General features: G+C 40.5%; 1 protein-coding gene across 3 annotated transcripts in view; it reads left to right on the top strand.

Annotated features, from left to right (window-relative positions):
• EFNA5 (ephrin A5) overlaps positions 1–11,143 on the top strand; it is a 275,446-nt gene extending 264,303 nt beyond the window's left edge. For 2 of the 3 annotated variants that reach the window (XM_058537892.1, XM_058538048.1), the window contains exons 3-5: positions 1,934–1,999; positions 2,395–2,475; positions 7,951–11,143. In XM_058537892.1, the coding sequence (XP_058393875.1) occupies positions 1,934–1,999; positions 2,395–2,475; positions 7,951–8,072 (269 nt within the window). In that variant the 3' untranslated portion in view covers positions 8,073–11,143. The remainder of the gene's footprint in view (positions 1–1,933; positions 2,000–2,394; positions 2,476–7,950) is intronic. The other variant, XM_058537974.1, reaches the window with a different exon arrangement.
• Positions 11,144–12,833: the final 1,690 nt, after the last annotated feature.

Here is a 12,833-nt window from a genome sequence, read left to right as displayed (position 1 = left end):
TGCTGTTTAGTTATTCCAATGTGTCCTATAATGACTTTTATATCCTGGATTTATAGGATTTCTCCTACATGTAAATCTGAAAGACCTGTACTAACTCCAAGAAGTTCCCCCACTAAAACAATTAAACATTTGATCTGGCCTTGAGCTTGTTACATCTTGCAGTCTCATCGGTAAAATTAGTTATTGCATGTGGCAAATCAGGGTCACAAGGCTCATAGTGAGTTCATCTTAGCTCAAAAATCCATAGAACAGCAGTGTGAATATCCATGTGTCACTTTTTCACACTACCTCTCAAGAATAAGACATAATCTATCTCAAGAATCCATGGTTTTTCTAAAGAGTTGGAGTCACCTACATGTACTGTATTTGTGACATGCACATTTGCAGTTGGGTTCCACAGGAAGGACACCATTTCCTGGATCAAACCACAGAGTGCAAATATTGTGCCCTAAATAACACACTAGTTACTGTAAATGTCCGGAGAGGGAGTTTTTCCGACTTTGATTTAATGAAAGCCTACAGCAAAGCCAGCTGTTAGCACTTCTTAACTGCTTGTCAGAGCGACCAGGGGAGATGGGGAGGGCTGAAAACATCTTTTCTGTATACTTTTGTCCTAGAATTAAAAGAGGTTTCAACAGGTGTTGAATAGCGACACTAGGGGTCCTTTACAGCCTGATGTTTTTTAGGTGGTGCATTTCTAAGTTCTCCTCCAGCACGTGGATCTGGAGTTACATGAGGAGATTCATGTAAAATTAGTCTGGAGTTTGCATCTTGAACCCTTTCACCTGCAAAATAAGCGTTTTAGTTTTCTGGGCTCCCCATGAAGAAGAATAAAAGACAAAAATAAAGGAGAGTGAAAACACCCCAAACATTGGTCCTCTCTTCGTCACTGAGGATATTACCAAACTAATTATAAGCCATGTGTGTTTTGATTGGTGTCATCTGCTTTTTCTGAACAAAGAAACCACTTGAAGCAAACACATAGGGAGGAAAGTATGCAAGCACTCATTTCTGTAATTTTTGTCATTTGTAGAATGCATTAGTCAACATATGTGATTGTTAAGGGTCTTACCACTCTTGGAAATCCCTTTGACGTTACACTTTGTGCACTGAGGGGAGATAATCTTTCAAATGAAGGGGAAGTTTACAGGCTTATTATCTTGAAGAGGAGAAGAAAGTTTCTTCCTCAAATGATTTACAACTTGAAACATGTTGTCATGTTTGGGTAGGCCCACTTTATTAATTCCATCCTTCTCTGTGGCAAATTTTTAAAAATAAATGTGCCATTGCAACACAGTACTTTCTCAATAGCATATTGTACTTATAATAGTATGATGGGAGTTACTGGGTGTGGTTTAGTCATATAGAATGCAGAGCCAAGTTCTGAGTAAAACCTCTAATTGAATTACCTGCAAAGCACTGACAGACAGGCTTTCAGGACAGACAAAGCTTTGCTTTCCCCAGCAGAAATAGGTCATGTTTAAGTTGGCCTTGTAACTGTCTGTTATTGGTTTTTGCCAGCACTTTCCCCTTGGGCTCCAGTGGGCCCCTCTTCCTGCAGGAGCAGAGGAGTAGCTCTCAGACAGCAGGAGGGCTCAAGCATTATCTTCTTATTTTAGAGAAAATTGATAACAGATCAAGTTAAATGGAAGAGTCTTTGAAATAAAAATCCAAAGTATTTTTCTGTAGATTACCAGCATTCTTGCATCATTCTTTCTTTATTGTATTGAAAAGAGAAGATAGGGATGGCCCTTTCTGTAGCAACCCATATCAATCTGAAAAGTACTTTTGTTTTAACTTCTGGGAAGAATTAGAGTTTGCCCCCCTTGTTCAGGAAAGAATGTACTGCAGACCACTTGCATTTGAAAATGAAGAGTAATCTGTTGTTGTTCTCTCCTTTCTCTCTTGCTCTCTCTTTTTATCTTATCCACAGCCTCTGCGATCCCAGATAATGGAAGAAGATCCTGTCTAAAGCTCAAAGTCTTTGTGAGACCAACAAGTAAGTTCACTAGAATGAGCTTCAGAGGGTGGCTTCACAGCGCATGCTTTATTGTATGGTCTGGTTCACAGCGGTAAAACTTTTTTTACTGTTAAATCCTGTGTGGTATCTGTTTTGTATATCAACATTCATGTTTTAGTTTTCATCATATTTTTTCTCATCATTCTTCATTATGCTTTTATTTTAAGTACACAGCAGTTGCTAACTTGTTGTTTCTTAGACTGTTGTACGTGCACAGCAAATGGGAACAATATTGGCATTTGGATACATGCCAGTGATTGTAAAACAATCTACATCAATAAAAGGAAAAAATAGAGAGAAAAAAAAAGAAAGAAACGGGAGTTTAAGGGTGTCTTCACTAACATATTTGGCTGTTATCTCTATTTTTGTTATAGATAGCTGTATGAAAACTATAGGTGTTCATGATCGTGTTTTCGATGTTAACGACAAAGTAGAAAATTCATTAGAACCAGCAGGTTAGTATGCTTAGAGAATCTCTTTTAACAAATGCATCTCTCTGGTGCTTCAGTACTTTTTTTCCTTTCTTCCCTCTGCATGTTTGCATGTTATAGTTGCTCTGCTTTTGCTCATTGCTAGTAATGCTAATATTATTTATATTCTACCTCATTCCTCCAGTATCTCTGTGTAATGCATGGTAGATAAAATATGACTTTTCTTTTTTGGGCATGGGTTTGATATAATGCAGTATCCTAATGTAGAGGCCCCATCAGAATGCTAAAATCTCACTACTTTTTACCATATCCTCCGAGCATGCTGGTGAATCACTGTGAATATTAATGGATCTGTTTTCATATAAGACAGAAAAAATTTCTATTGCATATGCTTATAAAATTTTTTTATATTTTGTCCAAATCTACGGATAAAAGTAATAAGTCTGTTGCGCAGAATAGCAACTAATTCAACATATTTAGTTTTCTCTAGAAATTCACATGCATCATTGAACTGATCTAAAGAACTTCATTTTATTTCAAATATTTGGGCTGTTGTCGATAGCAATCGGTTTGGAGAAGTATAATCATGTTGCCACAAATTCACACGCCTGTTGCTCCCACAAATGTATCAGTAGTCTGTTGAGCCAAAATAAGTATTAAGGACAAATTTTTTCTACCAGTAACTTCCACACACCCAAACTTTCCCATCATGGTGAAGAAAAATAAAACCCACAAAAGCACTCACTGAAGCATTTACACTGTAGCATAGTGTGGATAATGTAAACCACTTGGTTATAAATTCAATGTGGCTATTTAATGCACCTAAATTGAGTGTGAGGGGTCGGGGCCTCTAGCCATTGTTCACTAAGGAGTGTGCCTTGATGCCCCTGTATGCTGGCCTTCTTGTGGTTTCCTTTCCTCACCCCTCTTGCTCAAGGTCTTCACGGGTTTCCTTACCCATCTCCCATGACCATCTCAAAGCTTAAGGGAAATAAAATTATTTCCTCTTCACAGAAAGATGTGAGCCCCCTTATGTAAACAGAGACTTTCTTTTTCCCATCTATTTGCAGTAGGACTTCTCTTTCTTATGGTCCTGGAAATTTAACGCGTTGTGAGGTCCACTTTCTCCTTTGACTATTGTTACTGGGACACACCATCAGTGAGCCTTAGGGAAACTTACCTGAGTAAATGCGGTGCTTCAGGACATACAATAGCTTTCACTTTGTAACTGACAGGAGGAGTTAGGTTTTTTTCCCCAAGCGTTTTTGTCTTTCTAAGGCAGGCGACTTACCCCAAAGCGCAAATGAGAGGTGTGTACAATAAGCTCTCAGAGGCCTTAGTGGCTCCCCAGGGATCAGTTAGCTGCTTTAGAAAGTTGCAAAGAGTGAGTGCTGACATGCAGACATGTTAGTTGTGTACTGGAAATCTGGAAGCATTATTGTGGCTTTTCAAGGTACCAGACTCCTCATAAGCTCAAGAACTTGGGCCATCATGGGATCTGTGGGTTAGATGGGATCTTTTTTAAGGACCACAGAGTCTATACTCTTTCTTTTATAACTGAGACTTGCCCAAGGCCAGACAGCCACTGAGAGACAGATGGAGGTTTACTATTCAGATCTCTCAACTCTCATTCCAACATTAGTATAAAAGTAGAATTCTCTTACCATTACTAGACATATAGATGGTCATAAAGAGAACTTTACTCTCTTGACTTTAATAACTCCCACATAGAATGACTAGCAGAGTTAGGCATATTATAAACATAAGTTACCCTGAATTATGATTATTATTATTTTTTGTGTGTGTGTGAGGAAGATCAGCCCTGAGCTAACATCCAATGCCAATCCTCCTCTTTTTGCCAAGGAAGATTGCCCCTGGGCTAACATCTGTGCCCATCTTCCTCTACTTTATATGGGATGCTGCCACAGCATGGCTTGACAAGTGGTGTGTAGGTGCGTGCCTGGGATCCGAACCTGCAAACCCGGGGCTGCTGAAGCAGAGCACGCCCACTTAACTGCTGCACCATTAGGCCGGCCCCTGAATTATGATTTTTTGATGCACATTGTTGTATCAAAAGCATTTTATCTTTTTTCTAGGTAAATTCCATTGCCTATCAAGAAAGCAAGAGGCTGTTTAGAAACATAACAGATTGCATATTTTTCTCTGGTAATGAAGAGGCACATTGAGGACTATGCTGACATTAGGAAAATTACCTTTGAATTCAACTAATGATAAAATGCAAGATATTAAGATGTATTCATATATGAGCATATTTCGCTGTCTTTTGGGAAACAGGCTCTTTTTCACTGAGCATTGAAAATCCATGATGACTCCCAAATCTATGCACATATAGCTAATGGAAGTTTGCAAAAGTTTGGCAGAATGTAGTTAGAGAGAGAGAGAGTGTGTGTGTGTGTGTGTTGGGGAGTAGACATGCATAGGTATACATGCAGGAAAAGCTTCTGGAGTCACTCATGACTATATTTAAGGGCTTTCTGGTGAGCATCTTCACTAAAAATGTAAGACAAGGTTGAGCTACGATCCCTGGCTGTATGAATGCAGTAATAAATTTGAGTACTTCACCTTATTCCTTAGAAAATTCCATCAGACTTGCAGCTCTGCACCACTGTGTTGAGTGGTTGAGTGTAGACCCAGACTTTATGAATCCAGCAAGCCTGAAAGGATTCCACTGCATGTTCTTGGCAATGTGTACTAATTCACCTGTCTTTGGAATGTATTTGTCTTTTTTGTTTGCTTGCACACTCTGCCTGCCAGTTTCCTATCATCAGGGACACAGGATGATCTCAGGGCAGACATATGCCACATAATATGCTCCAAAATATTGCTAGTGTTCTCTCAGTTAACCATTGAAACCCTCATGTTGTGGAATCCTGTAGCCAGGAGGCAAGACTTGATTTGGCTTCTGAAGAGGAATATTTTCTTCTTCCAAACCACATTCACTGTTAACGAGTGTTAGAAATTCTCTCATGTTTAGGTGTAATTTCCATTGGGATAGATTTTACTTATGAATTCCTCCTTAGAATTTTGAAATTGCTCATATTCACCCAAAAACTTACCAGTTTCTCATTTTGCTTCTTGGGGGCCATAGAATCTCCCAACATTGAGGCCCTGTTTTAATCAAAAGATGCTCTGTAGACTCCTGAACCAGGACCAGCATGTTGTAGGGAGAAGAGAAGAATCATGATGCCCTAATAGAACAGGTTTTCCCCTTAGAGGGCAAGACAGAATTTATTGGTTGTTTGCTTAGAAAAAGGTTAATTGCAAAGATTGTCTATGATCAGTGGACTGAAAGGTACATTGAGCCTCATGCTTCACGTATATGAAAAACAACAGCTTTCCTCTCAATGTCCTGCAAGGTCCATTCACCCTGTCTTGTGCTACTTGGGCCTAGAGCAATGGATAGCCCTCACGGAGCACCCTGGAGGGACAGGGAAGGGCGGGGCCCCCTTCAAGCTCATACTGAGTTCATACCTAAGTGTTACTTGGGTACCTTTTATCAGTATACTTCGAAACTTTACAAGGAAGAAGGTTGGGTAATATGTTAGTAAAAATAAGGTGGAGAAAAACCCAATAGCTGATGTGATTTCAGGTGTATAAATATACGTGGTATTTAAAAATGAACTCTGGAATCCTGAGGGTTTATGGTTCTTTCACAATTAAGCCTCAAGTGCTCGTTGTTCTGATTGACAACATGTTGGTGCTCTTCAGAAAGTGATTTGGATTTTAATTTCAGGGCTATTAAGGGCATTTATGTCTACCTCTTGTTAGCTACAGATTTAATACATTTGCAAGGCTGAAAAAGAGAAGAGTCCACAAGTATTTGGCTATACCTTGTGGGGCTTTATATTTTCCTCTGCCGTCATTTAACTTCCCATTCTTGCTTCCTAACCTCTTCTAGTCTCCTAAGCTATAGCCACTCCATGCAGATTTGCTAAGGTCCAGGAGAGGGGAGCAAATTTGACACAGGGCTGCAGCTGCTTCTACGTGAGGACAGGCTAAAATGATAAGAACACTCCAGGGCAGAAGACTCAGTGCTGGGAAGACATATTTCTTAGTTCATATCGGGAATGAATGTGATGTACAGAAACATCTCACATGACCATATCTGAAGCAGGAGCCAGCCTGTGAGCCTGCAAAGTGGTTACTTTCGGACAAATAATAGGGAGTGTGACTCTACCCAGTAAAGAAAAAGCATCCTTATTGTGACATGTTGTGGGCTGTGAAAATATAAATGAGTTTAAAATAACAGATAGTTACTCCATTAAGGGGTTCTAGGTGGGTCATTCAGGGATATTTATGATTATCCTTTGATAATTGAGAACAAACTAGAGTTTGTTCTTACAAAATTGAGCACAACTCTAGAGTCTCACTTGTTTCCATTCTCTCTGATTGACCATGGAACAAATCCAAGATGACAATCGCTGAGCTCCTACAGGAGGGTCCCTGACGCTGAAGCCCACTGTTGGCCCCAAGCGCATGTAGTTCAGAGATCACTTAGTCTAAAAGCACAAATTAAGCCAGGTGGAAGGAAGAAGACAGGCAACACTAGAACATAGCATGGCTCACAGGCAAGCCTCCAATCTATCTTTGGGTACTAATTGCTGCGAAGTTCCTGTTTTGAAGTTAAGCCTGTTAATCATGCAGATCAGGAAGGCCATCCAAAGTCAGAGGCAGCCCCATAGAACGCTTTATAGCTAAATAAAAGAATCTTACCTCACTTAATCCATTTTATTTAGAGGAAAATTTGCATCCACACTGATAATTTATGTGCCAAGCTTCAGCCTGATAAAAATAAAATAGTCAAGTTCAAGTAATTTAATCCTGGAGATACAAGGTTTGTAATGGATAATAGCACCATAATTGATTCCTAATTGTAGGCAAACCAGAGGGCACTGGTTTATTGAGGTTTAGTGGGCATTATATATAGTTATGTAAAATGCTGTTGTTTAGGCATTTAATTTTTCATATTTGAAAATTCAGCTGGGCATCCAACAACCAGGCATTCAACACTAATCCTATGAAACCGCTAAAAAGAAGAAAATGGGCAGCCCATTCTGCTTAACCACTAATATGCCAATGTAACTGCACCCCCTCCCCCCACCCCAAACATGTCACTTTCTTCTCTATGGCATCTTGGGTCTAGAAGGTACATTCAGATATCTCAGGTTTGTGCAAAGTGCTGCATCTGACTGCTAGCAAACCAAAGTAGCTTACGTGCCCAAGGTTACGATGTGTGCACAATTTTTCCCCTCGATTTTTAAGGAAAGCATTAATATTGCTGAGAAACTCCAATTTTCTCTGCCTCTCCTTTGTTTGCTGTAAATAATGAGTGATTATGCAGACATGAAAGTCAATGGTGGCACAAGGTTCATTACCCTACTTTGCAGAGGGTGGCGAGGTCTGTTAACAGCAGGCTGCTGCAAGAGAGTTATTAAGGATGTGAAATCTCATTGGAATGTGTGCTTTCTATTTGAACAGATGACACCGTACATGAGTCAGCCGAGCCATCCCGCGGCGAGAACGCGGCACAAACACCAAGGATACCCAGCCGCCTTTTGGCAATCCTACTGTTCCTCCTGGCGATGCTTTTGACATTATAGCACAGTCTCCTCCCGTCACCTGTCACAGAAAACATCAGGGTCTTGGAACACCAGAGATCCACCCAACTGCTCATCCTAAGAAGGGACTTGTTATTAGTTTTTTGGCAGATGTCAGATTTTTGTTTTCTTTCTTTCAGCCTGAATTCTAAGCAACAACTTGGGGCTGGGGGGGCTAAAGTAGATGCTGCCTCCGTCACCCCACCCTACCCCTAGCCCTCGCCCTTGACTTCTCTCACCCCTTCCAAATTAAACGGACTCCAGATGAAAATGCCAAATTGTCGTAGTGACACCAGTGGTCGTCAGCTCCTGTGCATTCTCCTCTAAGAGCTCACCTCTGTTAGCGCACTGCAAGGAAGAGTAGTGGCAGATGCAGCCAGTGATGGTGAGGCCCAGGAGGGTTTTACCCTCCCATACAATATTTATGCCTTCTCATTCAGAACTGTAAGATGATCGTGCAGGGCATCGTGTCACCATGTCAAGTCCAGAGGGGAGGTATTAAGAACAGATATAATATTACACCGTTTCCTCTAGGAATATATAAATGAACAGGCTTCTAAAAGGTTGAGACACTGGTTCTTTTAAGATGACTGTCTTAAAGCATTCTTGACAGCAAAACTTGTGCTCTGTACAAGAAGCCTTTTTTCTAGGAGGCGGGTCAGGTGCCGGAATGCTAGCACAGAGAACTGTGAAGACAGAGACAACTAGGTTTGGTGGGGGTGCGTGTGTGTGAGTGCCTCTAATTTTTTTGGTGACTGGGCAGTGCACACCAGATTTTTCTTTCCTTTGAATACAGATCACCATGGTGCTACAACTTTTTTTTTTTAGAAACTCAAAGAGGCATTTTTATGAATAAAGTGACCTTCCCCAAGGCTGACAAGCCAGGGTTGATGAGTGTATAATGGAATAGCTTTGGATACTCCTCTGGGGGACAATATGCACCAAGGAAAGGATGGCAGTGACCAGAGGAGATGTGATTTGGCTTTGCTGGAGCACCAGTGTGCTGTGGCCTTTCCCCCACTCCCCCCTAGTACCCACATTTGGCTCTACAATCCACAACTACAGGGGCTCAGACACAAACCCCTGTCACCAGGAGAGTCAGTCAGCACTACTTGGGAGGGCTAAAGGGAAATTTGGAATAAAACTTCCAAAGTTTGGATAAAAAAATTCAAGTGTTGATTTTATATTCTTTCCCTTTCTGACACAGCCTGAAGCGTAGGGGGAACATGTGTTTATCTGTGGGAGATAAACAAGATGGAGTCCCAAAGACTTTAACAAAATATTTTTTTAAAAATCCACTAGAATAGAAAATACATTATTTAGATATACTTTATGCTGAGAGTGAGTATATATGCTTGTCTTATTTAAACTTGTGAGAAAAAGTGGTATCCCTTGATACATTTAGAAATATGGGGGGCTATCTTGTTTCAATGTGGGGGTAGGGCAGAAGGAGAATAAACGCAGGATGACCCTGTTTAACGAATCTTAGCATGGCCAACAAGGGACGTTTCCAGTTGATTACAAGGAAATGCAAGCCTTGGGGGTTTCTACTGGTGAGGCTGTCACGGACTTTGAACTGCAAAGCCTAGACGGGAAAAAGTGTCAGACCAATGGAAAAGAAATCTAGCCTTTTTTGCTATTGCACGACATGTGAATAGAAACCATGCCTTTCAAAACAAAACAAAAAATAAATGCAATGACCATGTAAGATGTGAAAAATTGGAAGCATTCCAGCAAAATACGGATTTTTTTATATATTTGTTTTTTAAAATGTGTGTGTAAAAAAAAAAAGGGGTCATATTGTGGACAGACTTCATGAATGGGAATTTGCTAAGAACTGTGAGCAGTTCTGAATTAGAAAAATATGTGAATGAAAGGCAGCTGTGAACGTACTGCGCCCTGGAGAGTTGTACACATGTTTAAATGTAATCTGGGCTTACCTGATCCATTTGGAGTGGATGTTACTGCTGGGTCTGTTCACACTTGGAACCACGTGAGTGGGGTTGCCAGCCTCACAGATCCAATCAATCCTCTTCCCCCAACATCAGGAACTTCTCTGGAGTGGCAGACTCTTATCACAGAAGGCAGCCGCCATTTCACTGAAACAAAAGATCACAGCATTAGCTTCTTTTTTCTTTTAACTATTTATATGCTCAGTACTCTCAGTGATATCCAGTAATACTTCTTTTTAGTAATAGTTACAGGCTTGTTGGTCCAGTGGGATTTGGGTAGGGGGGAAAAGATACCTTCTAAAACGGATCAATAGTCAGAACCAAAATAATACTGCATGTTCTATAGCCACAAGGAAATCAGCGGATCCTGTAATGATTCCAGTTAGTCATAACTGCGTTAGCAATGCTACTTTCATTTAGAAATGGTGACTTCTGTGGTTTTTCTAGCATTTGTCTCTAACAAATGATGAAATAATTACTCATGGCCCTCTGCCATTGTCTTTCATTTTTCACAGTGAAATTAGACCCCTTTATTTCACCATTGTGCCACTACAAATTAAGTAAAAAAAAAAAAAAAAAATAGCAAGACTATCCACATCAGTAGATAGTGTGCTTCTCTACCTATAAGTGACGTAATTGTAGGTAATGCTTGCCATGGAATTTTCAAGAAGATGATGGGTATCAGACAGTTTTCATCTGTCCAAAAAGTGCTGGTGGCCTTTTGTGCTGGTGGTACAACCCTCTGGGGGCTTAGGAGGATGTTGATGCAACTTTGTAGCAGCTTTTAATTTCAGAAACAATTCAAAAGTCTGAAGGGCAGCCTTAGCGGCTTCTCGGCCCCAGTTAGTCAAACCCCCGCGACCTTTGCCCCTGGTTGCCCAGGGCTTTGCAACTTGAAGCAGGGAAATAAGGATCTGTCTGTTTAGTGGATACCGTGTATCCTTTAATAGACCAGGTAACAGTTCGTGTTAGTTTAGGCTATTGTTTTGTACTGTACTTTCTTGGGTGGCAGAGGAAAGAAAAGTAAAACATTAAAAAAAATACTGCGTTCTTTAAATTCTGTATTATTAGCAACCTCTGTTGTATATAGTGTTTGATAATAAAGTATTAATTTGATTCTTATGTCTTTTGTAAGTGAGAACAATAGTCTTTCAGGATACAAAACATGCATTGAGGCTTTGAAACATCCAATGTATATGTGGCTGAGAAGAGTCACAAATGGCCAAGACACTGCTCCATACAGGACTCACGTGTGGTCATCGCCCTGCCAGTCTTAAGACTCCACCATCTTGGGACCTGGAACAACATGACTTTTTTGATCAATATTTTGTCCTCAATGTTTTAAGGTCTGATGTTGGAGCCCTATGGTGTTTTTTTTTTCTCCCCAGCATGTTAGTTTGATAAAGGTTTACGGAATTTAGAAACGGTTCTGTACTTTGGTTTGGTTTTCTGTTTGTGGTGGTTTTCATAGACTGTTTCGTTTTTCCCCAGGAAGAGTCTTGCCAGTATCACGTGCAGCCCACACATGGGAAAGGTTGCAAACCAGTCTGTTTAGGAAGGTTAAATGGGGGCTGTTTCCCTCTGTATCATTGTGAAAGGAAGAGTCACACAGTACCTGTGGATTTTCAGGGACTTGGTTTTTCTCTGGTGCCTTAGCAACGGCAGCAGCCATTTGTATGTTTCCCCAAAATTAGAAAAACAGTTTAAGCTCCTCCTCTCCATTCATTGCTCTCAGAGCTGTGGTCACTAGTTTTTCTTTTGAAAACCACCTCCACCAACACCCCCGTTTGCCTACACCCCCTACCCCTTTTCTTATGTTTATTTTTTTGTCTCTCGCCTTTCTCCCATGTTTTATTTCCCTCAGAACCGTGAATGGGCAGGTCTGTCTCTGGTTTGGCATCACTGCGTTTTTCCCATGCATTTGCCCCAGAGCTGCTCGGATGTGAGACAAATCTCCCTACAATGGGCTTGCCCCCATTGTCTGTACAGTTTAATAGATGCTGGCATGTTGGAGGTTACCCATGAGTCAAAATCCGCTTTCCATGCTTACTCTTGACACCCCATTGAAGCCACTCATTGTGTGTGCGTCTGGGTGTGAAGTCCAGCTCCGTGTGGTCCTGTGCTTGTACTGCCCTGCTTTCAAGTTCCTTTGCACTTACTCATCGAGTGCTGTTTTGAAATGCTGACATTATATAAACATAAAAGATAATGTAAAAAAAAAAAACACACACACAAACAAACCCATACGATCTGTATTTGTATATACACGTGTCCATACAAGTATACCTAAATAAAAATTAAAGATTTTCATCATTTTAATTGGAGCCCTCCTTCTACTTCTTTGTTCCTTGAATGACGCCTTTATTTCAGGGGCTACTTGTACTCTGCTGATTTTTCAAAATCTTTGTGGACAGAAAAGATAATACGACACACACAAGAGAAGGCCTGAGAAGCCCAAAGAATGCAGGGTTAGACATGGCCAAGTATCTAGGCACATTCCAGTTATTCTGATGAGAAAATGGTGAGATTTCAGCCTTGTCGTCGTATCTGAGCCTTAAAATAGGTGCTATGACAAGCCCTGCAGCCTAAAAGACTGTCAAATACAAGGGCTAAATACAAATTATATTCTTTCACTTTGCTTATATTTTTTTCACCCCATCAAGACAAAGAAAAAATAGGCATTTTTTCCAGCAAACATCTTACCCTTAAGAAAGAAATAATGACAATAATAAGAATAATAAATGATTCAGTACAACCCAAAATCTCAATTCTCACACTCAAGGAAGAATTAACTTAGCACTGTGTGACGTTG

The sequence above is a fragment of the Diceros bicornis genome, chromosome 1, assembly GCF_020826845.1.
Source record: "Diceros bicornis minor isolate mBicDic1 chromosome 1, mDicBic1.mat.cur, whole genome shotgun sequence".
Taxonomy (NCBI): Eukaryota; Metazoa; Chordata; class Mammalia; order Perissodactyla; family Rhinocerotidae; genus Diceros; species Diceros bicornis.
Note: the sequence above shows the minus strand (reverse complement) of the source record. Positions and strands in the feature narration are given on the sequence as shown.